The sequence below is a fragment of the Rhinopithecus roxellana genome, chromosome 7 (assembly GCF_007565055.1).
Source record: "Rhinopithecus roxellana isolate Shanxi Qingling chromosome 7, ASM756505v1, whole genome shotgun sequence".
NCBI classification, from domain to species: domain Eukaryota; kingdom Metazoa; phylum Chordata; class Mammalia; order Primates; family Cercopithecidae; genus Rhinopithecus; species Rhinopithecus roxellana.
This window is the reverse complement of record NC_044555.1, coordinates 81,273,441-81,301,117: the sequence shown is the minus strand read 5'-3', so window position 1 is coordinate 81,301,117 and position 27,677 is coordinate 81,273,441. Positions and strand designations below refer to the sequence as shown.

The 27,677-nt window shown below is 39.7% G+C and overlaps 2 protein-coding genes across 2 annotated transcripts in view; one reads left to right on the top strand and one right to left on the bottom strand.

Annotated features, from left to right (window-relative positions):
- Nucleotides 1–5,575, top strand: part of ACE2 (angiotensin I converting enzyme 2) — a 47,868-nt gene extending 42,293 nt beyond the window's left edge. Inside the window, exons 18-19 of the mRNA XM_010366065.2 lie at nt 2,342–2,536; nt 4,601–5,575. Coding sequence (XP_010364367.2) covers nt 2,342–2,536; nt 4,601–4,709 — 304 coding nt within the window. The 3' untranslated portion in view covers nt 4,710–5,575. The remainder of the gene's footprint in view (nt 1–2,341; nt 2,537–4,600) is intronic.
- Nucleotides 5,576–9,286: 3,711 nt separating this feature from the next.
- The window catches only part of BMX (BMX non-receptor tyrosine kinase), a 56,588-nt gene continuing 38,197 nt past the window's right edge, over nt 9,287–27,677 (bottom strand). The window contains exons 15-20 of the mRNA XM_010366076.2: nt 27,120–27,291; nt 22,348–22,564; nt 21,397–21,461; nt 17,157–17,275; nt 13,893–14,050; nt 9,287–9,737 (exon numbers count right to left, since the gene is read on the bottom strand). Coding sequence (XP_010364378.2) covers nt 9,663–9,737; nt 13,893–14,050; nt 17,157–17,275; nt 21,397–21,461; nt 22,348–22,564; nt 27,120–27,291 — 806 coding nt within the window. The 3' untranslated portion in view covers nt 9,287–9,662. The remainder of the gene's footprint in view (nt 9,738–13,892; nt 14,051–17,156; nt 17,276–21,396; nt 21,462–22,347; nt 22,565–27,119; nt 27,292–27,677) is intronic.

The following is a 27,677-nucleotide window of genomic DNA, read 5'->3' as shown; positions in this document are numbered from 1 at the left end:
AGGACGAGGGGGTTAACAAATACAACAATAACCAGTATTTTGTGCATTCTTCCTGTGTGCCAAGCATTGTTCTGAGTCATTTACATGTGTTACTTCATGCTACAAACTCCATGTAATTCCAGAAGGATCCCACAGCAAGGGAATAATCTTGATTTGAGTTCCCCCAGATGTAGGCCCTTACAAAAGGAAAGGAAAACTGTAGATTACATGTTATCAAGCAAGTGACCACTACGGGCAACTAGAGCTCAGTCCTGCTGGGAAATCTGAAGAGACTGTGTAGAATGTGCACCTGAATTGTCCCATCAGAGGGCTGAGGAAGTTGGGGTATTTATTTACCACCTCCCATCAGTTATTGGCTGAGAACTGCTTCCAGGTGGCATTAATTCCCCAGCATTTCAGCCCTGCAGGCATGTGGTCTGAGAATGCTCTCTGGTAAAGGGGAGCAGGTGCTGGTTAAAGAAAGTCTGGCTAGAACTCATGGAAAATAGTAAGTGCAGAAGGGACATGGACAGGTATTGCCATCATTTGCTCTAGGGACTTTGATGTAGGATTCATTTAACTGCCCAAAGCCTGAAACAAGTTAGGCAAGTAGAGCATTCCTTGGCCTCTACGCTAGGTGAGGGGCTTGCAATGAATGTTTAGAAGATACAGTTTGTCCAATTTGCCTCAATTGTTTCCCACAACAGACAGCAGGAGTGAAAAATGGATCGACCTTGCAGATGGTTTCCTGTCATTATAAAAAGGCATAATATACCTACTGCTTCTGGGCAGCTCACTAGGTGGCCCTCTCGAGCTGCATCAGAGTCCTGTTTAACTTTGGAAGCAGATCTAAGACCTGCTGGGCAGGGTGTGCCTAGAAAAATCTGGCTTGGTTGGAATGTATGACCCAACTGTGCCCAGAGACTCACTTACTGCCTCCAGAAGACTTGTGTCTGTCTTAGGGAAAACTTCTAGCTGAGATCTTTATGAAAAAGCTCAGCCTTCCTGGATACTCAGCTGCAAGCTACAGGGGACCTCAAACTCTCTGTTTCCAGGATGACTCTTTTCAGATATTTTCTGGCTGAGGTTGCCAGGGGTTACCTGACTAATTCTGCGTTGCTCTCTCTCCCTCTCTGGTGGATTCTGACCTCCTGACCTGGGCTATACCCAAGGGTAGGAAGATGAGATGCCAGACACTTTGATCTTTGATCCCCAGAATGTTCTCCATATCACTGTTTTTTTTTTTTCTTTAAACAATCTTTATCCTTTTGCCTCCATAAAAGTCAGCCATTTCCCATCCCAGTGCTGAAGAAACTGGCAAAGTTCCCTTTCTTATGTGCCTCCCCAGTGCTACCTCCAAATGCCAATACCTTTTATTTGGAAAATATTATTATAGAGACTTGGTCACAGGACCTGATTCGTTTGTATAATAGAAGAAGTATATCCAATTATCCATTTCCATTATTTGATATAAAGTCATTGTAGATGTATTCTGACAGAAGGGAAATTCTTGCCAAATCTGCTAACTTTGCCCTTAAACACAGCAGTCACAAATGAATAAATGCCAACCATTTATACATTTCCACACTTGCAACTCAATTTTCCAATGGAGCTGTTGATGAACCTGATCTAGGTTGCAAGGCATGAAAGATGCATAATTGTCAAAGACTTATATATTTAATTAGACCTTATTTACTTTGCTCCTATTATGATTTTAGGTGTATATTCCTTTTTTTTTTTTTTTTTTTTTTTTTTTTTTTTTTTTTTTTTGGAGACAGAGTCTTGTTGCTCTGTCACCCAGACTAGAGTGCAGTGGCGCAATCTCGGGTCACTGCAACCTCTGCCTCCTGGGTTCAAGCGATTATCCTACCTCAGTCTCCCAAGTAGCTGGGACTATAGGCACGTGCCGCCACGCCTGGCTAGGTGTATATTCTTATGATAAGTTCTATTAAGACCTTTCAGGAACAATGATATAAAGAGTAAATAACGGCCGGGCGCGGTGGCTCAAGCCTGTAATGCCAGCACTCTGGGAGGCCGAGACGGGCGGATTACGAGGTCAGGAGATCGAGACCATCCTGGCTAACGCGGTGAAACCCCGTCTCCACTAAAAAATACAAAAAACTAGCCAGGCGAGGTGGCGGGCGCCTGTAGTCCCAGCTACTCGGGAGGCTGAGGCAGGAGAATGGCGTAAACCCGGGAGGCGGAGCTTGCAGTGAGCTGAGATCCGGCCACTGCACTCCAGCCCGGAAGACAGAGCGAGACTCTGTCTCAAAAAAAAAAAAAAAAAAAAAAGAGTAAATAACTACATGCAATTTTATTTTGTCTAAGTGTCCTCTTTGCTATGTTTTGCTTTTGCAAATAGGATCTCCAGGAGCCGTATCAATGATGCTTTCCGTCTGAATGACAACAGCCTGGAGTTTCTGGGGATACAGCCAACACTTGCACCTCCTTACCAGCCCCCCGTTACCATATGGCTAATTGTTTTTGGAGTTGTGATGGGAGTGATAGTGGCTGGCATTGTTGTCCTGATCTTCACTGGGATCAGAGATCGAAAGAAGTAAGTGGCCTTTCCTAGACTTAACTATCTGAAAATAGAAAGATTTAGAGAACAGTAACTGGAAAATTTTCAGTAAGTGGTAGATTGTATAGGCCAATTACTCAGTTGGACAATTTTGCACCTAAATACTCTGATGCATTCCCTAGAAATTTACTAGATGTCATCAGCAGTTCCCCTTCCTAGTAAGCCCACACAGTAAGTATCTGGCCTGGGATTTATGAGCATGCCCTAGTAAACTCCATCCCAGCCACAGTGTCATTTCCCTCCTACAAAGAGGCACTGTAAACTCAGCAGGTATGGTTGGGCTCAGGGAATGGTTCTCACTGCTCTCACTGCTGAATCCTTTTCAGTCTAAAAGTGGGGACTGGATTGTTGGAGACTGGATTGCTGATGGGTTTGAACCGTGAAACTGTTCAAGAATGGGCTGTGAGATTTCTTTCAAACTGCTACTCTTGTGTTTTTTTTTTTAATTTTTAATTTTTAATTTTTTTTTTTTTTTTTTGAGACAGAGTCTTTTGCTCTGTCACCCAGGCTGGAGTGCAGTGGTGCAGTCATAGTTCACTGCAGCCTTGATCTCCCAGGCTCAAGTGATTGTCCCACCTCAGCTTCCTGAGTAGCTGGGACTACCGGGGTGCGCCACCACACCCAGCTAATTTTTGTATTTTTTGTGGAGACAAGGTTTTGTCATGTTGCCCAAGCTGTTCTTGAACTCCTGAGTTCAAGCAATCCGCCTGCCTCGCCCTCCAGCGCTGGGATTACAGGCGTGAGCCACCGTGCCCTGCCCAAACTGCCACTCTTTACTCACCTTTATTTCTCGTGGGGTAGCTCAGACTCCATATCATTCTCTCAGTTCATGGTTAGGCATGCTCTAATTTGTTCCTGAACTGAATATCAAAGCTCATTGAGGATTTAAATTACTAGAGACCTGATTTCTAGTCTTGCTTTACTACTAGATGTTTTTCTTCTGTCCTTAAGAAATTGACTCTTGCTGGGCTTATGAAATGAAGGTTAATATTTTATAGCACCTAACAAAACTCTATGCACACCTCAGGTTGTTTAAACATATTCTTGATTGAATCTCTATATGTGCTAGTCTATTTTGCTCAATTTTCTTCACTATAGAGATTTTTCGGTTACCCAAAATAGTTTCATCTAAAAAATTAGGCATTGAATGTGTAATACATTCATGTAGTTAAAATTAAAAAATACAAATGTGAACATGAAGAGTCTTCCTTATCGCCTTTTGCCTCCAAGTTCTCTTCCCAAAGCCAAACAAAATTATCAGTTCCTTGGAGATACACACACGCACACACATACACACACACACACACACACACATATATATATAGAGAGAGAGATATATATAGAAAGAGTTATATATATAGTCTTTTTTCTTTTTTCTCGGATATATATATATATCTCCTTTTTAGTATACAAATATATACTTTTTTAGTGTATATATGTGTATATGTGCATATGTATATCTTATTTTTTAGTATACAAATGTTAGCAGGCTATAAATAATGTTCTGCATATTTTGTTTTCCACTTAATGGTTTTTTAACATTTTTATTTATATAGGTGTGATCCACCACACCCAGCCCACTTAATGTGTTTTAGAGATCATTACACATTTAGTTGCACAAAAAACTTCTCCTTTTTTCTGGCAGTATAATTTCCCACTTCACGAATGGATTGTAATTTTGTTAAACAGTCATCTATTGATGAACTTTTATGTTGTTTCCAAATATTTATGTTTACTTAAAAAAGAGTTGTGATGGCTTCATATAGGTAATTTCCTGTGTGTGCCAATATACCCATAAGATGAATCCTAGCAGCGGGAGAGCTGCGGCAAAGCACACGTGCAATTGCTGATTTTGATAAATATTGCCACATTGCCCTCAATAGCGGCTGTACCAATTTATACTCACATCAACAGTTTATGAAACTTCCTGTTCCTCCCACCCAGCCTCCTTAACACAGAGTGCTGTCAAACTTTTTGATCTTCATCAATCCGATTGATTTTAACATAGGTATATTAAGGCAACCTTGCTCTATTTAACAGGAAAAATCAAGCAAGAAGTGAAGAAAATCCTTATGCCTCCATCGATATTAGCCAAGGAGAAAATAATCCAGGATTCCAAAACACTGATGATGTTCAGACCTCCTTTTAGAAAAATCTATGTTTTTCCTCTTGAGGTGATTTTGTTGTAGGTAAATGTTAGTTTCATGGTATAGAACATATGAGATGATAAAGATATCATTAAATGTCAAAACTATGAATCTGTTCAGAAAAAAATTGTCCAAAGACAACATGGTCAAGGAGAGAGCATCTTCACTGACATTGCTTTCAGTATTTATTTCTGTCTCTGGATTTGACTTCTGTTTCCTAATAAGGATTTTGTATTAGAGTGTATTAGGGAAAGTGTGTATTTGGTCTCACAGGCTGTTCAGGGATAATCTAAATGTAAATGTGTGTTGAATTTCTGAAGTTGAAAACAAGGATATATCATGGGAGCAAGTATTGGACCTTGTATGGAATATGGATGGAACACTTGTAAGGACAGTGCCTGGGAACTGGTGCAGCTGCAAGGATTGAGAATGGCATGCACTAGTTCACTTTCATTTAGTCCATTGTCAAGGATGACATGCTTTCTTCACATTAACTTAATCCAAGTACTATGGTGATTTGCCTACAGTGATGTTTGGAACAGATCATGCTTTCTTCAAGGTGACAGGTCTAAAGAGAGAAGAATCCAGGGAACAGGTAGAGGACATTGCTTTTTCACTTCCAAGCTGCTTGATCAACATCTCCCTGACAACACAAAACTAGCACCAGGGGCCTCCGTGAACTCCCAGAGCATGCCTGATAGAAACCCATTTCCATTGTTCTCTAACTGTGGAGTGAATGGAAATTCCAATTGTATGTTCACCCTCTGAAGTGGATATCTAGTCTCTTAAATCTTTTGTATTTGCCCACAGTGTTTGAGTAGTGCTGAGCACAAAGCAGACACTCAATAAATGCTAGATTTGCACACTCCTTATGCTTACTTATGTGCTGGGGCTTCTTTACGTTTTGTCTGCTTTTCACTTCTGTGAACAAAGTTATCATCTGAGTGTCTGGAGCTCCTGACCTCCCAAATGTCTCCTGATATATTGCAAATTCTCAGATCGCTTTATTGTACAAAGCAATTGTAAAATTAGTCCCAAAAAAGTTGTGTACAGAGTGTATACACCATCAGGTTGGGAACCAAACCTGATGCTGCTTTTATATTTCTCACAGTCACTATCCCAGTGTAAGCACAGAATTTCTTAGATACCTGAAGATTGATTAAAACTAGATTAAATAGATTAACATATCCAAACTCTACCCATTAACTCATTCTATGTGGTGACCAGCATAATGTTAGAATGACTTTGTACTTCATAAATTCTCTGTGGTAATGGTGGATCAATTAGCCAAGTCAGGGGAAGATGACTTTCATAATCTATAAAATAGCCTCAAAATAAGGATCATTTGAGGCTCTTTGATGTCTTAATTATCTGACACCCACGTAGCAGAGATAGAGTTCTTTGTTATTTTGTGAGATACAATCAACATTTCACATCGCCATCTGCATCATCCTGCCATTCATTGGGCCCACAGCATAATTTACTCCTTGGCAAAGCAACCATTTCATAGACAGTTTTTTTCTTTTATCTTGCATATGTCCCATCTTCTGTAATATATCATGAAAATCTTCTGTCAAGCTACTGCTATCTAAACATCCTTTGTAGTTGCCACATGGTCTTTATGAAGTTCTCAGTCCTTGTCTTGGTTCAACACAGTGCAAGAATAATTTCTGCAGGAACCACTTTCATCATCTAACACCTTCAAAAGAGCCTCCCCAGACATGGCAAAGGAGCCATGGTCATGTCACATAGTGTCCAACTGTAACACAGAAAGAAAAACCTGCTTATTTCCATAACTTAATTTTGGGGTTTTCTCTAGAACAGTCCTCACTCTGCCCACCAGGTAAAGCTTGTGGTCCTTTTCCTGTGTAGGAGCATCCTCTGAAAGGATGGAGACTCTACAAAGAGGGACCAGTGCCTGGGCCTAGGATGGAAGTTGGCAAACAATGACCCATGGGCCAAATCCTGCCCACCACCTTTTTTGTGTTGTTTTGTTTTGTTCTGTTTTGAGATGGAGTCTTGCTCTGTCACCCAGGCTGGAGTGCAGTGGCACAATCTCGGCTCCCTGCAACCTCTGCCTCCCGGGTTCAAGTGATTCTCCTGCCTCAGCCTCCTGAGTAGCTGGGACTACAGGTGTGTGCCACCACACCCACCTAATTTTTTGTGGTTTTTAGTAGAGATGGAGTTTCACCATTTGGCCAGGCTGGTCTCGAACTCCTGACCAAGGTGATCTGCCTGACTCGGCCTCCCAAAGTGCTGAGATTACAGGCGTGAGTCATTGCACCCGGCCACCCCACCACCTGTTTTTGTCTGGTCTGTGAACTAAGAGTGATTTTTACATTTTTAAGTGGTTGAAAAAAATTAAGATTTCATGATAAATGAAAATGATATGAAATTCAAATTTCAGTGTCCATAAATAAAGTTTTATTGGAACCCAGCCACACCCATTCATTTTCATATTATCTAGAGCTCCTTTCATGCTACGGAGCAGAACTGAGTAGTTGAAGTAGAGACGGCATGGCCCACAAAGCTCTTTACAAACTTTGCCAAACCCTGGGCTATAAGGAAGCAAGGATTAAATGAAACTGCAAATGCAAAAGGGCCATTGTGGAGCTCACAGACCAGAGAAACGTAGTGATCAGGCCAGAAAGGGCAGGTGCTAGCTTCCTCTTCTCTGGTGTCTCTCAGTGAACTATTCTTCCTCATTTGAGACCCTCCTCCCTCCACATTTAGGTAAAGATGGGGCCGTAGGTCCAATCTCTCTTCCTCATAAACCCACTCCCAAGATAGAATACAAACTGAGAAACTCAACTTGCTAAATCTACTGTGTTGGAATCTTAATTAACTCAAGTAGATGTGAGGTGAGTTTTGCCAGACCCTCTTGACTTTGTGTTTGACTTCTGGCGGGTCAGAAAATGCTCAGCAAGACTGGGGAGCATCTGTTGGATTTTACCTAGCAAGTGACTTATCTGAACTTGCTCTGCAGCCTGCCCTTTGGGAAAGTTTCTTACCACATAGTCTTCCTTTTTCTTCACCGCCAAAAGAGCGTAGGCAGACTCTTGGTTTAAGATAACAATAATAAATTCTGGATATCACCACTAAACACAGTTATACAGCATTAAAAAAATCATTATACACGTTTGAAATACTATGAATAGTGTTCTTTTGCTTGGCTCCTCCTAGCATCACTGGACTTGTTTTCTGATAAACCTCTAGTGGTACCTTAAATTGTTGCCTGACTTGATTTTTGCAGCTAGGCTTCTAAGCAGGCCTTTGGCCTCTTTTCATAGTAAACAATTCTGTATTGTTTGAATTTTTGCTACAAGCGTGTATTTTGTTATAAAGAGGATTATTTTTAAAAGGTAAATATACAAAAATAAGAAGAAGAGAGGAAAAAAATCTTCAAGAGGGAGACCAGAAAGACCCAGCTTGTGCATGAGCTCATCCTCTGAGTGGGGAAACAGTCTGTGGTGCAGGAAAGGCTGGCACCCCCATCGGACTGTGGGTCCATTGAGACAGAGGGTTTGGGTCACCTGTTCTTTCTTTTCTCTTGGGTAGGAAAGAACCTAGGATATAGTCAACACTACAAAAAAAATTACAAAAATAAAATATACAAATGCCCTAGTGATTATTTTGAGTTACATTTCATTATAAATTGAGATTTGTGTGCCTCTGTAAAAAATAGAAGACTTCACGAGTGTCAATTCTCTGTTGAAATGAAGGAATTACTAATGAAATGTCAAGAAACAAATAAGCAAGAGGGAGCATTGAAACTAGCTGGTGGCTGAAGGACAGAGTGGGATGAGAGAGGATAGAAATGTCTCTGAGAGATTATTGACTGATCTCTGGAAAATAGCAGCAGGGTGTAATTGGGGTGTCTCTTCATTGTAATGGTGCCCTCTACAGAATCGGTCTCCCCCTTCTTGACGTTATAGAAAAGACAAGGGCATACTCGGAAAGAGGTTAAAACCAGTGGGTTCAGTAGCAGGCCGTGAAGAAGGGCATCCCCAGGTACAGTTTTAAAGCTGAAATACTATTTAGTAATAGCCATGAGAAGCTAAAATAGTACTTCTGTATTTTTATGTTAAGATAGCAGACTGATAACTTCAGTTATCAAACTAGCCAGAAGCCCCAGATCCCCAAACTCAAGGATTTAAAATGATTAGAAAGCAACAATGTAATTAATTCTAGAAATCGTACCTTAGCATCTTAAAAAACTTGCTTTATGTGCAACATATTTAATATATTATTTAATATTATTTAACTTTAGTTTTATACATGACATTAAGAGTCATTGTACTCATCTGGATATTAGGAGAGAATTGTGCCATTTGGATTGAATAATGGACCGCCTAATGATACCCCACCATGTAATGAGGTCCCGTAGGGCAGTTCAGAACAACTGCTTCAGTAACATCTGGGAGTTTGCTAAAAATACAAATTCACAGGCTGCACTCAGACCTCCTCCACCAGGTTTTATGGAGGTAGTTTCTAGGAATCTTTTCATAAACTCTGCATTTGATTATCATCATGCCTACTGAAGTTTGAAAACATTGAAATATGAAGACAAATGTCCACATTTCTGTACTTGGTAGTATATTTAATTGTTGTGACAGTGACAATATAAAGAAAAGAATGACTATCCAATAAGTAATTTTTCAGTTCTGCTCAATCTTTACACATGAACGCAGTTTCTATATTGCAGTCTGAAAATGTGCTTCTGCTATAGGCTGGAAAGTGTCATATCAGGAGCAGCATAAACAAAATTACTAATTTGATCTAAATTTCAAGGAAATCTTTTGTTTCCTGCCTTGTTCATTTCTAAATAATATACAATACAGAGAACACTATTAAAAACTAGCTAAATTACATTATGCCTTGCTACTTTCCTTAAAATGAATGAAAATGCTGGCCAACATCTATATTCATTCTTATCAGCACTCCTAGTTTCTTCTTCAAGGCTTGTCTTTTTCCCGAAGTGGTTCAATGGAAGACAGGAGTTGCTGAAATGTGGGACGCTTTTCTGGAAGCTAAACAAAAACAACAAAAAACCCAGTGTTTTAGATGATGAAAGTTATGATCAAAGATAAAATATATAAAAGATTTACACCTAAGAAAGCTAGCAACTTTTAAAATGTGGAAACACAGTAGGCATTTCAATTGAGGTCAGAAATAAGGCAAGGACGCTCACTATAATAACCACTCTTAACATTATGTTGAAGGTGTTAACCAATGCAAAACAATTAGAGCCCCAATAATTGGAAAAGAAAAAGTCTCTTTATTTGCAAGCGTTTTAGTGTATACCTGGAAAATCTGAGCGTATCAATGTTAGAATCAACTTAAAGAATAAAGGAATTCACTAGGACAGCAGGATATAAAATTAACATACAAAATCAATAGCCTTCACATATACCTACAGTAACCACTTAGAAGTTATCATGGAAGAGAAAACCCCATTTATAGTAACACCACCACCAAAATAAAACACTAAAAAGTCTCCCCCTCTAAAATGAGGACGACTTTGAAACACTGATGAAAAATGCAAATGTAGACTGGACTATATAAAAAAGCATCCCTGGTCAGGCACAGTGGCTCATGCCTGTAATCCCAGCACTTTGGGATGCTGAGATGGGCGGATCACTTGAGGCCAGGAGTTTGAGACCATCCTGACCAACATGGTGAAACCCTGTCTCTACTAAAAATACAAATATTAGCCAGCTGTGGTTGTGCACAACTGTAGTCCAAGCTACGTGGGAGGCTGGGACATGAAAATCACTTAAGCCTGGAAGGTGGAGGTTGCAGTAAGCCTAGATCATACCACTGCACTCCAGCCTGAGTGATAGAGCAAGACTCTGTCTAAGAAAACCCAACCAAACAAACAAAAACAAAAATAAAAACTTCCTTCATCCTAGACTAGGACAAGTCAGTATCATAAAGATGTCAAATTTTCCAACTTAAAATACAAACTAAATACAATCTCCTCAAAAATATGAATGAGTTTGTTTCAAGCTAAACAAATTGATTCTTTATAGAATTAAAAAATATGTAAAAATGGCTAAGAAATTATAAAGTAAGGTGAGCAATACGGGGTGCTAGCCTACCTAGTATTCAAACATATTATAAAGTCTCTACAGAATCAGAGCAGTGTGGTGCTAGCACATGAACAAAGAGACCAAAGAACAGAAGAGGAAGTCTCCAAATAGATTCAAGTACATATGGAAATTTAGTATAATATTAGGGTGGCATTTCACCACCATTAAGGTGGTATCTCATTCCTGGTGATAAGATGGTCTTTTAATAAATAGGGCTGACAACAACAGAATAGTCACACAAGATTATATATTTGGAGCCATATTTGATACCATATACCATAACAAACACAAACTATATCAGAAACATAAATGGAAAATAATGCAATCATAAAAGTACTAGAGCAAAATCCAGGTGAAAGTCATTGTAATTTGGGCATGAGAAAGCCTATCTATGACAATTTCCAGAAGCAATAAAAACAAATATTGATATATTCAGCTATATTAAGAAAAACTTCTGCATGGTCAAAAAAAAAAAAAAAACCCACCCACCCTCAATCAAATAAAGCTGATAGCTTAAAGTATTACTCTCCCTAATTTGTAAAGAGATCTTTAAAACCTGATAGAAAAAAGAAAAAAGACATGGTCTACTAGAAAGTTTCTGTTAATCACAACACTTATGTCTTCGTCTCAGGACAGTCTTCAGATAACCACAGCGGAAAGAACATTATTCAAAAGTGTGGTAGAAACCTCAGTTAACAGGGAGAAGATGAAACCTTAAGAGCATAGAATACATCTACAAATTGGGGAAGAGGGTGACCCTGGCTGGCTCTTTATAAAGGACCGCAGTTTCTCCCTATGGACCAATACTCTCTACAAAATCAACTGTGCCTTAATTATTATTTATTTTAAATTACATTTTTATAGAGCTAGGTAGTACCTGATGCAGAAAAGCAATCACATAAGGAAGCATTTATTTGAAGTTTAACATGAAATCATACAAATAAAATGTGTATAAACAAATCCACATTGAGTCATAACACAGATAGCAAAGGACAAAGTAAAAACAAAGAAAACTAATTGGCAGCTATATACAGTTGGACACAATTGTGTAATTGTGTCTTGTACACTAGAAAGTCTTCTACAAAATAATCATCTTAGATCAACAGAAGACCAATCTTCAATGTCGTCCTGCAAGATGGGTTACTTTAACATCTCATCCTATTTTCTCCAATGTTCTCCTTTAGTATGGCTGGTAATTGTTTTGGTGATTGCCACCCCCTCAAGATGCCTTGCCATAAGTGCTCTGTTGGCCACTGTAGTCTGCATATCCCTGTCCATATCCATGGTTCCCATAGTCAACATTTGGGGAAAAAAAGGTGGGGAAATCTTATATACTGTTCCAAATGCCATAGGGTGGGAAATTACAGAGTGCTCATATTCCAGGTGATAATTTAAGGCTAAACAAAAAATAATGTTATGTGATGCAATCAGCAACTCTTCCAAAGTGGGACTCTAGGCTCCAGTACAAGAGATTAGAAACTATTTAAGTTGTGTGTGACAATTTATTCTTAGCAGCAAGCATACTGCCTGGTGCATAGGTGCTTTGTAAATACATATATATACACACACAATATTAATAACAGACAAACAGAACTGTGTACTGGGCACTGTCCTAAGGACTTTATAATGTTAATTCATTCAATCCACACAAAAATCCTATGAGGTAAGTATTACATTACAGGTAAGTATTACAGTACAGTGAAGCACAGAGATAATAGGAGGTTTGTACAAGGTCATATAACTAGTAAGTGATCAAGACAGGATTCAACCCAGGTATTCTGATGCCAGAACCCACAGGCTTAACCATTACACCAATCTGCCTTTTACTAGTGAATGAATGAATGCAGCATTAGGCCCTTTGTCATTGAGGAAGTGCCATATAATGATTATGAACATGGGCTCTTAGATTAATGTTCTCAAAAGCCTCCTTTTATCATGTTACTGCTCAAAAGTCTTCAGTGGCTCCTCATTGCCTATAACAACCAAAACTCGCACTTGTAGAACCTGAACCAGACCTACTCTTCCAAACTTATCTCCAGCCCTTCCAACGATAGCACCAACCTATCATGCCATGCTCGTTCCTGCCGCCACACCTTTGCTTGTGCTGTTCTCACCTGGACACCCTTTTACAATGTCTCCACTCACATACTTAGGACATTTTGTAGAGATTTCCTGCTTCAGCTCAGGTACCAATGCATTGAGGAAGCTGCTTTATCTCAGGAAGCTGGTTTCTCTTTCCTCTGAGCTCTTCTTGTGTTAGATTGGTGCAAAAGTAATCACGTTTTTTGCCATTGAAAGTTATGGCAAAAACCTTGTCTTTCTAATTCTGGCACATAATTATAAACTGCTAGGTGTTTTCAGTCCCATTGTTATGTGTGTGTGTGTGTGTGTGTGTGTATGTGTGTGTGTACGCGCCCGTGTGTGTGTGTAAAGACCTTGAGTTCAGTAAGGGCACACATGGAGCCTCATACTTCCTTAACAACCTCCATTAGTTCTATGAAGTTAGTGGATGCTTTGCAAATTAATCCCCTGAAACTTCAGCTCCATGTCTTCCCCATAAGATACCCTTATCTTCTACCTGAATGGAATGCTTTTATTCGGTGTTTGGGAGGCAGGGGAGAGAAGACGGGATAGTGTCCATTATGTGTTCTCTACGTGTGGTTAGATGTTTTCTGCTACTCATTTGCTACTTGAGGAGCTCCATAGTGTTGCAGTTAAGAACAGGGACCCTGGCACTAGCTAGCCTACCTCTTACTAGCTATGTGACCTTGGGCAAGTCACTTAACCTTCCTGAGTCTTTGTTTACTCTTCTGTTAGTTTTAGCAATGATAATACTTACCTCAGTGTGTTTCCTGATGCCTAAGTAAGTTAATATTTATAGTGTTCTTAGAACACAGCTGGATATAAGTTGTTCAGTAAATTGTTTGGCACCTGCATGTTTTAGATTACAAACATAGGGCAGGGGCTGAGAGCCATTTTCTCCTGCTCTGTGCCAGGGGCTTTCCCTCAAAAAAGCTTCGTCCCAGTGGTGATGCAGTAATCATCCCGGATGTGCTTGAGACCCCTTCCAGCCCACCCAGAGGATACACTTGCCTCGTGCCAGCAGCTGTACATGATCTGGTAGATGGTGTCCGATGCCAGGTAGGGCCGGTAGAGCCTGTGGCCCTGGGAGACCTTCAGAACCACCTGGGAGTTGTCATACAAGTCATAGGGCTGCTTCCCCAGGCTGAACACCTCCCACATCAGGATCCCTGCACCGCACCAAGAGGTGGCCCAGATGAAAAAGGAAGAGAGCTGTTATTAGAAAGTACAGGGTTTGTGGAGTGAGTTTCACACAACAGGTCAGGAAGGCTATGGGTCAGAGCGAGGGATCCCTGGGAAATGAGTCCCAGCGAAATGAGCAGAGCTTGGAAGGTGAGCCCGTGCCATCGCTTCTGGAGCCTGGGGTTTCTTCCCCATGTTCCCTGATACCTGTACATCTGTGCTTGCTGGAAAATGGGTGAACGGCAAGGGCGGCCACAGAGGAACCGCTTGGGGCCAAGACATCATTCTTGAGCTACTCCTGGGAAGTGGCTGAGATTTCATTCAGCCTCACACAGCCTCACTACAACTACCTGTGTAGTGAGCCCCTGCCCCAACCCTTATGAATGAGTGGTTGATGTCCTCACCCTTCTGTCTCTCTGCTTTGGCAGCTGCGTGCAACAATTTCATTGCACAATCAGATTACCTTTCAGTGGAAATTTAAAGAGAAAGTCATTGACAACATTCTCCTTTCTATTGCTGCAGTGGCTCCTAATCTTATATGGGTCGGAGCCCTTTTGGGAATCTGAGGAAAGCCACTGGCCGCCTTTTAGAAAAGTGAATACACAGCATGTTTTGTGTTCAGTTTCAGGATGTTCACAGTCCCCCAAAACTCATCCAGGAAACTGCAGTCCCCAGGTTAAGAAATCTCGGTTCTGGTCATGGTTGTCAGGAGGGTGGCATTTGGGGTCAGTTAGACATGGCCTTTGAAGTTGACTTCTGTCATTTACAGGCAGGATAAGTTTCTCAAGCCCTCTCAGCCTCAGGTTCTCTGTCTATAAAATGGGGTATTTGCACCTCATGGACTTGCTGTGAGGATGAAATAGGATAAAACACGTAGAACACTTAAAAGAGCACTGAGATGTTTCAAGTTCTCTCTAAATGGCGGCAATTGTGCTGTGCTGGCCAAGGTCAGAGAATGTCAACAATCAGCTACTTTCAAATATTTATAATAAAGCAACCTTACAAATTTTATGGCTGCTTTTTTCTTTTAAAACACACAATCTAAAGCAACCATCCAAAAGAATGCAGTTTCCTCATAACTTTCTCTTTGGAAGGCTACACACTTATTTCAAACTATCTGTGGGGTTCTTTTTTGGGAATTGCTATCAGAGGCCTTGATTCATTTTGGGTATCCTCACTGGGATATACGGTTTAAGAATGAATTTAGTGTTTATAAACAGCTGGAAAATATCTGGGGCCAACTTCTATGGCATACAGTAAATAATCAAGCTGGGTAATACAATTTTTTGGTCAAAAACAAGCTGTAATTATTAAATAAGGGCATTGATTTTTTGGTATCATTTATAATTGATGTATGATTATCAAAACTAATTTTTTTTTTTGAGACAGTCTCTTGCTGTGTCGCCAAGGCTGGAGTGCAGTGGCACAATCTCAGCTCATTGTAACCTCTGCCTCCCAGGTTTAAGCGATTCTTGTGACTCAGCCTCTCAAGTAGCTGGGGTTACAGGTATGCACCACCATGCCGGACTAATTTTTGTGTTTTTAGTAGAGACAAGTTTTTGCCATGTTGGCTGGGCTGGTCTTGAACTCCTGGCCTCAAGTGATCCGCCCGCCTCGGCTTCTTGAAGTGTTGGGATTACAGGCGTGAGCCACTGCACTCAGCCTCAAAACTAATTTTGATAACAAGGTACAAAAGTTAATCAGCACAACATGGCATCAAGTAGTCACCAAAATGCTATCTTTGTGATTTTTTGTTCTTTTTCTATGTGTATTTGATTATCTTTTTTCTTTTCTTTTCTTTTTTTTTTTTTTAACAACGAACAATGCCACTTTTACAAAGGGAATAGTTTTAAAAATTGTGTCACATAGAGAAATAAATGACTAAATTTTCCCCTTTTCAAAGGCAATCTTGTAGGTGACAAGCAGTAAATCAAATTACACTTCTGAACTAAGGCATGAAATAAGTCTCAGTCACATTTGGATTACTTCTCCTGGGTCCATCCAACAGTGATTGAAAATAGCCTTGATATTCTCACAACATAGAAAAAAATCAGAAAATGTAGTCACAATTTAAGAATTGTTTCCCTTTTCTAATGACCTTTACTAAATTTTAATATAGATATTTTAGTAAAATAAGAGTCAGCAAACTTATCCTATAAAGGGCCACATAGCATTTTAGACTTTTTGGGACATGCAGTATCTGTGGCAACTACTCTACTCTGCTGTTGTAGCACAAAATGAGCCATAGACAATACATAAATGAATGGGCATGACTGTGTCCAATAAAACTTTATTTACAAAAACCAACTGACCTGGTCCTGGGCTGTGGCTTGCCAATCCCAATCTAAAATATAAATTTTAACAGAGAGGAGACTGCTTGAAACTAGGCAGGAGTCAAGGAAAATACCAAGTCATGTGTGGTATTTACACTAAGAATTGGTCAGTGCAGAAGGGAATGGCTATCACATTATTTTCATGCAGACGATCGATGTCTTTTCCACTTTTTGGGCTTAGCAAAAACTGAGATTTAGCTTTCAATGACTCCTTGTAAAAAACTATTTGAAATCTTCACTGGAAAAACTTTCACCCCCTTTGATATTTCTAAAGGCAGGGTCTTTTTTTTTTTTTTTTTTTTGAAGATCGGAATTCTGTTTTTAATTCAGTTACTTAACTAATTGTACAACTTTGGGCAAAAAACTTAAATCTAGGTCTCAATCTCCCCATTTAGAAAATGAGGAATCATTCTCTGGTACCACCTACTCCAAGGCAGGGTCTTAACTGTGTTGCGCCGGCTGGACTTGAACTCCTGGGCTCAAACAATCCTTCCACCTCAACCTCTGAGTAGATTTGTCCCCTTTGATTTTATGAAAAAGTGCTAGCAGGATGTACGTTACAAAATGTGTAGGAGACATCCTAATACCAAACCCAAGAAAATAAATCACCTTCTTCAACCGCTTGCTTGTCTCAGGTTATATGTGTAACTTTTTAAGTGTTCAAGGACCCTTTTAAAATGGACGTTGCTACTCTTGTGGTTTCCTGTTGTGGAAGTCAGTTTACGAAACAGGACCAGGTCGTATGTGGCCATATCCTTACCAAATGCCCATACATCTGACTTGCTGCTGTATTTGAAGTAATGAAACACCTCTGGAGCTGACCACTTGACTGGAAACTTTGTTCCAACTGAACTGACATACTGGTCATCAAGAACATACCTGCGAGGGAAAACACATCAACACAGACCTTAAGCCGTGGTGGTACAGGCCGATGAAGGACACAGAAGCCACCCAGAGTCTCAGTCGATTGCCTCAGTTTTCTGGAACTTTTGCTTCCTTTCAATGTGTGGGCTTAGCTGGAGGCTGCTTATGGTTTGTAAGCATTTAAGAAATAATATCTAACTGAATATAGCAAAACCTCAATGTAAAATGTTTGGTAAATATAGACAAACACAGGAGAGGGTGTGGAGAAATAGGAACACTTTTACACTGTTGGTGGGGTTGTAAACTAGTTCAACCATTACGGAAAACAGTGTGGCGATTCCTCAAGGATCTAGAACTAGAAGTACCATATGACCCAGCCATCCCATTACTGGGTATATACCCAAAGGATTCTAAATCATGCTGCTATAAAGACATATGCACACGTATGTTCATTGCGGCACTATTCACAATAGCAAAGAATTGGAATCAACCCAAATGTCCATCAGTGACAGACTGGATTAAGAAAATGTGGCACATATACACCATGGAATACTATGCAGCCATAAAAAAGGATGAGTTCGTGTCCTTTGTAGGGACATGGATGCAGCTGGAAACCATCATTCTCAGCAAACTATCGCAAGAACAGAAAACCAAACACTGCATGTTCTCACTTATAGGTGAGAACTGAACAATGAGATCACCTGGACTCGGGAAGGGGAACATCACACACCGGGGCCTATTATGGGGAGGGGGCAAGGGGGAAGGATTGCATTGGGAGTTATACCTGATATAAATGACAAGTTGATGGGTGCTGATGAGTTGATGGGTGCAGCACACCAACATGGCACAAGTATACAAGTATACATATGTAACAAACCTGCATGTTATGCACATGTACCCTAGAACTTAAAGTATAATAATAAAAAATAAAAAAATTAAAAAAATAGAAAAACACAAAAAAGCAAAAATAAAATTACTCAGAAACCCACCCTACGAATCTTCTGCTGTTATGAATAATGATGAACAAAAATATCCTATGGAGATATCAAAACCAAAATACATGTTGAAGGATGTTCACTAAACTCTTTGTTTGTAATAATGATAGAATGAAAGCAACCTCAATGTTCCCAATGTTGAGGAGTAATTAAATATATTATGGCACACTAATACAATAGAATAGCATGTAGCCATTAAAAAATGAGATAACTCTTTACCAAAATAAAAAGGTGCCCATGGTATATGGTTATGCGCAAAAGCAAGTGTGTATAATGTGATTTCACTTTTTTGTGTGTGGGAACAAATAGTAAATGTGCATATTTGTGTATATGATTGGATACACTTAAGAATGAGGTCTGAAAGGATACCCACCAAACATCTGAGCAGTGGTTACTCCTAGCACTGAAAATGAGGGACGGATTCTGTCAGAGTAGGTAGCTAGGCAGACATGAGCAGGGCAGGAGAGGTCCCCCACCCCCAACCCAGGAATGTTAGGTGACCGTCAGGTAATAGGCAGTTGTTAACCGTCTCTCTAAAATAATAATTGGTCACAGCTGGTGCCAGGGAAAGGCAGTCTCCCAATAGATAGAAAATACTTGAAGCTGATGATCAACAGCTTCCTGATATGATCTCAGGAGTTGGGCAACTGGGGTCAAACATGCGCACTAAGAAGCAAAATGATGGAGTTTAACTGGTGTATGACCTTCCTCTAGGAATACCCAACTGGTAAAAGAAAAATGCCTCAAATGAGCATGAGCACAACCTAACTAAACACACTGTGCGTGCGGCCCTTACCAAGTGCTGGCAGGCTACTGCTCATGCAGACAGCTCACCCCAAGGGAAGAATCAGGGGAGAAAAGATGCAAACCTTGGAATTATGCCAAGGTATGAAACCCTAAGTCAAGAACCAAACAGGGCAGTTGGATCTCTCAAGTTGCCCTTTTGGCCCTCTTCCAAGTGTACTTTACTTCCTTTCCTTCCTGCTCTAAAACTTTTTAATAAACTCTCACTCCTGCTCAAAAACTTGCCTCAGTCTCTCTCTCTGCCCTATGCCCCTCAGATGAATCCTTTCCTTTGAGGAGGCAAGAATTTGAGTTGCTGCAGACCTTTATAGATTCACTGCTGCTAACAATTCTACTTTTTGCTTTATACACTACTGCTATTTTTCTTATAATAAGTACATATTATTTATGGTATTGATAAAAGAGAACATCATATATTTGCCCACAAAAAAACACAACAAAAACAAACACATAATGACTCTTAATTAGAGAAAATAAAACAACAGGAGTTATGGCAATTGGAATTTTGGATATAATTTACACACCAAATGTTTTAGAGATCTCACTGTAATTTAAAACAGCTGATTGGGAAGATCATTCTTCTAAATATTAACAATAATATTAATAAACTACACTTTCATAGGATTACATACAGTACATTCCATACTTTTCTCCCTAGAACCCCTCAGTTCCCCAGACATTACCAGACACCCAGACACTACTCTGGCACTCCTGGTTTGGGGATGCTTGTGGCTTAAACCTTCCTTCAAGCTGGTAGGAGCAAATGAAGTCACAGGCATCTAATTGATGTGGCCACAGAGCTTCATAACCAACAGGGCTGGTACATGGCTTCCAGGATCTCTTACTCAGAGCAAGATCTCTTGTCTCCCTTTTCCAAAGCTACAGAGAACGTGACAGCATGTTCCCTGGATGCTGACATAACAGCCAATATTCCTGCTTTTAGAGTAAAGTTCCCTTGACCTGGGAGCTTCTCCCTGCTTTAAGAACCTGTCAGCAGATTATTTTTTCTTGCCCTTGAGAAAGCTACATGTTTGGAGTGTCAGTGTAGGGGACTCAGTGTATGGTGGTTGGAGTGATGGTAACTAGTACACAGCTAAAAGGACATCTTGCCAATATTTAGGGCTCCCAGAGGAATTACTGTATCTTCCATGGTATGTGCCACAGGGGTCAAAAGGCATCCCCTAACACTGAATTTTGGAGAAGACATTAAAAAAACAGATCCTCCTATGGCATTTTAGGGCCATGTTTGCTAAATATTAACCTGGCCTTGGTCAACTCTTCAGATCTCTTTTAAACTGCATTATTCACCTTCAGAATTACATGTTGAGTCAGCACAACTTTATAGTTGTATCTTGTCTCAATGTCAGGGATATCTACTTACCCTCTAGACTAAACTGTGGTCATTTTGAGGGCAGGGACTATCCTATTCATATCAGTATCTCCTGCAGGACTGAGGTATTCAGTAGGCACTCAATAAATGTTGAATAGAAAGGTCAATGTATATGTCTTCATTTTCTATGTAAAACTATGAAAATTTGCTCTGAGGCTTAAATAGTATTAGGATTCAGGATAAAGGTAAAAGATGACTTTTAAAAAACTATCGTAATCAAAATAATTGTTCCAAATCATCAAGTGGTGGTAGAATGCCCATCAAGAGAATCTCAGAGTCTAGTTTTATACCTTACTTTGTGATGCAGAAAATCTAATGATGTGACAACAAAAATTTTCCTAGTGTGAATGCTCTACCCATTTGAACATCAGGTTTTTTTTAAATAACAAACAAAAAGAGCTAGCAGATCCTTGATTGAGTTAAAAAATTATAAATATTTATCCATTCTTTTTTAATGGCTGAGTAGTACTCCAAAGTACTTGAGGGGCTGGATATCCCATTCTCCATGATGTGATTATTTCACATTGCATGCCTGTATCAAAACATCACATGTACCCCATAAATATATACACCTACTATGTATCCACAAAAATTAAAAATAAAAAAATTTAAAAGAAATTTTAAAAATCCAATAATGTGGCTGTAACATACTGTATTTAAATTTAGGATCTTTCATGGAATTTATTTAGAAGTTTAGAAAGTATTGGATTGTTGAAGGAACTAAAAGTGACTTCAGATAATTTCTGAAGAACAATCCCATCTTATAAGCGAAGGAATGAGGTGAAACGTGTTTCACAGGTAGTTAGAGGCAGTATGGGAGGGACTTAGGTTTCTAAGTCCCCAGTTCAAGGCACCTTCTATATCCCCACAAGGCCTTCAATTATGATGGTGTTCCAATGTGAATGGAAATCCCCCTTTCACTGGTTGCCCTTTTGGAATTGGCTTACCTTGTCATTCCAAAGTCAGATACTTTCACACAGAGATCGCTGTCCACCAAGCAGTTACGAGCAGCCTTTAAAGGAAAAACAAAGTCACCAAGTAGTGAAAGTGACCAAGAATCTCCTGACATTTTCCTCCTCTTCAGTAGAATTCTCAGCAAAATCTAAGATTACCTAGCACAACCCCCAAATGCTCTAAAGTTGTCTTTTCTTTCCTTTGCAATTTTCAATTTTTCAAAATAAAAATGTTCTCCCGTGAGTACTTTCAACCAAGCATTCATCCTTGTCAAACGACATGAAAAGGTATTACACTTTAAACACAGAACCTTAGCTTATCAAGGAAAGATGAGAAATTTCTAGAATCTCCCTTTCCACCACCAGATACCGTGTGTGCATTCACAGATACTTTGAAGGCATAAACGCTGCACCTATGACTTAGGGAACATACGGGCCTAGTGTGAATGCAGGTCTAATGTTGAGTGCAAGAAAATCTCTAAAGATAAATCCCAGCGAATACCAAACACAGCACTCCCCACTCTCATTCTGATCCAAAGACACACAAATTCTGTTTCCTTTTTTTTTTTTTTTTCATTTTCAGTTATTGTATCAAATGCCTGCTTTAGCACTAAGCCCTTCCTGAAATAAAGGTCAACTTGGGTTTAATGGTTTTGAGAAACACTAAATTGGCCAAAGTCTTTCCTTTCCATCTGTTCTCCTTCATACCACAACACAGCTATGTAGACCTTAACAGCTTATGCTATTCTCACTGTTCTTTCCATACTTCAAATATTTTTACATTGATTTTTGTAAAAATGTCATTTGCTTAAACAAGTCACAAGCACAAGTGAGCAAAGCAAAAGGGATGGTGCCCTTCTTGCCTTCCCCACCAGTGACCCCATCTCCAGAAGTGGGAGCCATGGACTGCTTTCCTTTCTTTGAAATTCCAATGGCTTTGCTTACCAAGTCCCGATGTATGAATTGGTGGCTCTCCAAGAAGGCCATGCCTTCACAGACGTCGTAGCACATTTCTAAGAGCTGGGAAGGTTCAAGTCCTTTTCCATGACTTCTCAGGTAATTCAGCAAGCAGCCATTGCTTATATATTCAGTCACTATGTATATGGGGTATTCCTTTGAACACACTCCATAGAATTTAACCAGCTTGGGATGGCTGAGTTTTCTGGAAATAACAGATTTTCAAAGTTCAATGCTCCACACTCCATTTTCTACATGTACTGAAAAAGAATTGCTTTCAGATTTCTGTTTGTTTTAATTTCCCCCCTTTCACTTGAACAGAGAAAGAGAGGGAAAAGTTTAGGATCTTATATTGCAAGCACAATTATCTTTGGAGGCAAAAAAAAAATTCTGCCTCATATCAGACATTGGTGACTTCAGCAGCAATTTAGCAGTTTGTGAATGCTGTATTCAAATGCTGTATTCAACTTTCCTACAGAGAATCAGGGTAGCAATGGTCTGTTGCACTGGAAACCCTGTTTAGTCTCATGGCATCTTGGGAACGTCGATGACTTATTTAGAGGAAGTCACACCCTAAGAACAATCATTTCCCTTTTATTAACTTTCACATCTAAATATTTCATTCTAAAAATGTATAGCAGAATATGAAGGATGCAGGTTAAATGAAGTCAGATGAGGTTTGATTTTTTAAAAATTATTTTACATTATTATTTTCATTATTTTTGATTAACAAATTTATAAAATACTAACCATACGATGTAGCACTTCTGGTAGGTCGTGATGGTATGGGCACTCAGACTTTTTTTAATGAGATAATTTTCATTTTATTATGGCGGATGGTTTTACCGTACCTCTTCCCAGCACCCTTTTTAAAATGAGAAAGTTAAGTAGAAGAAAACAGAGCATAATGTGGCTATGGGCTATTTATTTCGTAATCAGATGTTCCAGATGGAAGTGTTTAATCTTGCAATTGAAGAGTTCTGTAGTGTTTCTTATTAATTTAAGTAATATCAACCTTAAATTTTGTACTAGCCTAGAGCTTAAAAGAAATCAAGCAAATCTTCTTGTAAAGTGTGATTCTCCTACCCTAATTACCTTTCTCATGATGTCTTTTCTCACCTATCTTGATTTATTTTTCCATCTGTGAGATGCATAGGTCAGGCTAAATTTCTAACGGAATCTCTAGCAGTGTGCTGCCATATCACCTTCACTTCTCCAAACAGGCTCCCGAACTACTGCTTTATTCTTCTTACTGTCTTCACGGTTAAGCATAAAGCTTTTGAAAGTACTTAGTAACTCCAATTACTCTTTATTCTCTGTTCTACATTGTATTTCAGTGAATTTGGGCACATTTTTGGATTGGCATGTACTTTACCCTCAGATTCTGAGCTGACTCTGAGTGATCCATTGTACAAACAAACAGTGCATTAGTGTAGTTGTTAATGAGTTTGGAAGTATTAACCTTGTTGGGGAGATTAGTCTTTTGTCTGTAATATGAATTACAAATAATTTTGCCCAGTTTGTCATTTGTCTTTTAGTTTGCATAGGGTTTTTATTTTGTTTTCTTGCCACGCAGAAGTTGATTTTTAAATTTTATTTTATTTTTTGTACTTTAAGTTCTGGGATACATGGGCAGAGCGTGCAGGTTTGTTACATAGGTATACATGTGCCATGGTGGTTTGCTGCACCCATCAACCCGTCATCTTCATTAGGTATTTCTCCTAATGCTATCTTTCCCCTAGCCCCCCACCCCGCAACAGGCCCCAGTGTGTGATGTCCGCCTCCCTGTGTCCATGTGTTCTCATTGTTCAACTCCCACTTATGAGTGAGAACATGTGGTGTTTGGTTTTCTGTTCCTGTGTTAGTTTGCTGAGAATGGTGGTTTCCAGCTTCATCCATGTCCCTGCAAAGGACATGAACTCATTCTTTTTTAGGGCTGCATAGTATTCCATGGTGTATATGTGCCACATTTTCTTTATCCAGTCTAACATTGATGGACATTTGGGTTGATTCCAAGTCTTTGCTATTGTGAATAGTGCTGCAATACACATACGTGTGCATGTGTCTTTATAGTAGAATGGTTTATAATCCTTTGAATATATACCCAGTAATGGGATTGCTGGGTCAAATGATATTTCTGGTTCTAGATCCTTGAGGAATCGCCACACTGTCTTCCACAATGGTTAAACTAATTTACACTCCCACCAACAGTGTAAAAGCATTCCTATTTCTTCACATCCTCTCCAGCATCTGTTGTTTCCTGACTTTTTAATGACTGCCATTCTAACTGGCGTGAAATGGTATCTCATTGTGGTTTTGATTTGCATTTCTCTAATGACAAGTGATGATGAACTTTTTTCATATGTTTGTTGGCCACATAAATGTCTTCTTTTGAGAAGGGACATTCAGTTTTTACAAGCTCATTAACTTGTTCGTATACGATTAATCTAATTTTAACAATTTACAGGATTATTCTGTAATGTTCAAATGTGTAAAGAAGTCTAAATTTAACATGTGAAGTCTTAAATATTTTAATAAGAATTTATTAAATTTTAAGTTATTTTCTTCCTTCTTAGTTTAACTATACAGACAATGCTTATCATGTCACTCAAGGTGATGAGCTTGGGAGTATTCATCTTTTAGCAGTTTTGGAGACTTGCATGGTACTCAACACTGCTCCCTTCAAAGGGAAGGCTTGCGATGGCACAAAGGTCCATCACCCAGTAAAGGAATATTCCTTGAACAAATTCAGTCACTACCCAGGCAGCTCAAGGTGGGGCACCATATTAACTGATACTCCTCACATGATAGGCTTCAGTTTGGCCCCTACATTTGGGATTAGACTTTTTCCCATTGTGGCACAGTTTGACATCTTTCTTTATGATTAGGTGATGTTTTTAAATGACTTCTTGTGTGTTTTTTTATGGATACCAGCTTGGTAATGGTAAAAATATGTTTTAAAGTTATACCAAGACACAGAGGTTACACCATGAGCCTGTAACCATGAGAAAAATCTGGCAGAAAGTTCCCATCTGGCAGAAATCTGTCCTACAAAAGGAGAATATCAAGGGCCCCCTTCCCAGTTTTATGACAGTCCAATCGCTGAAGGCAGAACCAGTTACATAACTGCAGGCACCAATGCAAAATGAAAATGCAGGAATCCTTGTTTAAAAATCACGAAGTATTATTTCAAGATGGCAACAGCAGAGCATTAAACCAAGCACAGGGCCCTTCTAGGTACTGGGGGCCCTTGCAACTATGCGGATCTCATATGCTCACGAAGTCAGCTGGGGCAAAAGGCCTATATTCACATAGCATCTCTGCTTCCCAATAATTGTGCAATTATGGTAAAAGTGATTGTTCTGACTTTCCTGGTTCCTTTGGTCTTCATAAAAGAATGACTAAAGAAATGGACACGAGAATGTCTGCCTGGGTTTGTATCTCTGCTTTTCCACTTTTACTAGCTTGCTGACTCCGGACAAGTTATTCAACAGTTCTGTGCTTCAGTTTCCTGTAAATCTAAGATAACAATGGTACAACCCTCATAGGTTTCTTATGGGAATTAAGCGAGTTAATATTTATAAAGTGCTTAGAGAAATGCCTGTAAACACTGTACAGTATAATTATTTAAGTAAAAATTTTTAAAATGCTCTCAATCTCTAGCAGGCTAGGAATTTTTTTATTTCAACTATTTTTTGATCAGAAACCTACTATAACATCATTTTTCATACCATACTGATAGATTCTCTAAAAGTAGAGTGACCAACTGTCCTGGTTTGCCTGTGGCTGAGAGATTTCCTAGGACACAGGACTTTCAGTGCTAAAACCTCCCAGACCTCGGCAAACCTGAACGGTGGTCACTCTGCAAAGTCTGATTTACTATGTTGACAAGAAGAGGGAGAATTATATATAACTGAAAGAGAGAGGGAGAGAGAGGGATAGAGAGAGAAAGTGAGAGAGAGAGAAGACACAGATGGAAAGAGAACACATATGTATTGGCAAGAATTGAAGGCTGTTGTGCTGGGAGCTGAGACACATTAGGAAGAGTATTAGACTGTATTGAAGGTACCAAGATGGAAAAGGATATTGTTGGTAGAGCATTAGTTTTCAGTACTGCATTAGTTCTGGGTGGTAGCACTCTGTTCTTCATCCCACCATGCACTTCCCCACAGGGCAAGGAGGCCACAGGGCCAAGGAGGCATGCCTACTCAATTCCTATATATCCCTTTCTCAGCCACCCTTAGAGCACCAGGACTCTGAAATCACACATCCATGTAGTCCTGAGTCCTCTTTCAAGACCTGTGCTGACTCTTCCTTGAGGGGTCTGTCCGCTTAAGGGTAAAGCACGCTACCCCTAGCCAAGATTATTAGCCACTAGATAACTGTTTGAGGGAGACAGAGAGGGAGCTTGTGTGTACTGAATGTTCTGTCTGCACATAACTACTGAGGCCCCTTATAGTGCAGGACGGAGTTGGGTGTTGGGGGAGAGGGGCAGGGGTGGAGTTTGGAAGACCACAGGCCAGAGGCTGGTTTCTTTGTAGAGTCTTGGAATTCTAAATTTGAATATGGCCTTTCAGGTTGTTATGAAGGTATATTTGTCAAAGTAGGAGCATAAGACTGATTTGATTTAACAGTGTGTTAGTCCGATTTATAACTTCTAAATATTTATGTCAAATTTATGCAAAGTTAAGAGTAGGCCTATTAGTGCTAATGCCCTCCCATGATGAGGGCTAAAGAGCCATTCCTTGGGAAAAACTTACGTCATAGTCTGGGCCTCCTGAAAGAATTCGTCTTCTGACATGGAGCCCTCCTTGATCATCTTAACAGCAACGTCATACTGCCCCTTCCACTTGCCCAGCTGGACCACTCCAAACTGGCCACTTCCCAGCTCCTTCAACAAGGTAATCTCTTCTCTTTTCAGTTCCCAGATTCCTAACAAGGCAAGATGGACATTCTTTAGGATGAGCATAGAAAGTTTTGGGGCTAACAGCTTCCCAAGTGATTTCTTCTCCAATGGGAGTTTCACAGTGACAATATAAACAAGACTTTTTATTTTAAGTTGATAAATTAAAAAAAACAAACCCTTAGTGATGTGGTCTTGTGACTACTTGACAATGGCACCAGGACAACACTATTCTCGAAGTAGCTACAGTTATTTGACAAGAAGGCTCAGAGCAAAAACGATTTGCCAACCAGAGGCATCTTGGAGAGGCTCAGCATCAAAATGTACCCGATGTCCTTAGGTTGGTAAAACATTGTTAGATTTTTTAAATAAAAAAATTAAACTGTGATCGGGGTGGATGTGATCGTCCTAAAAC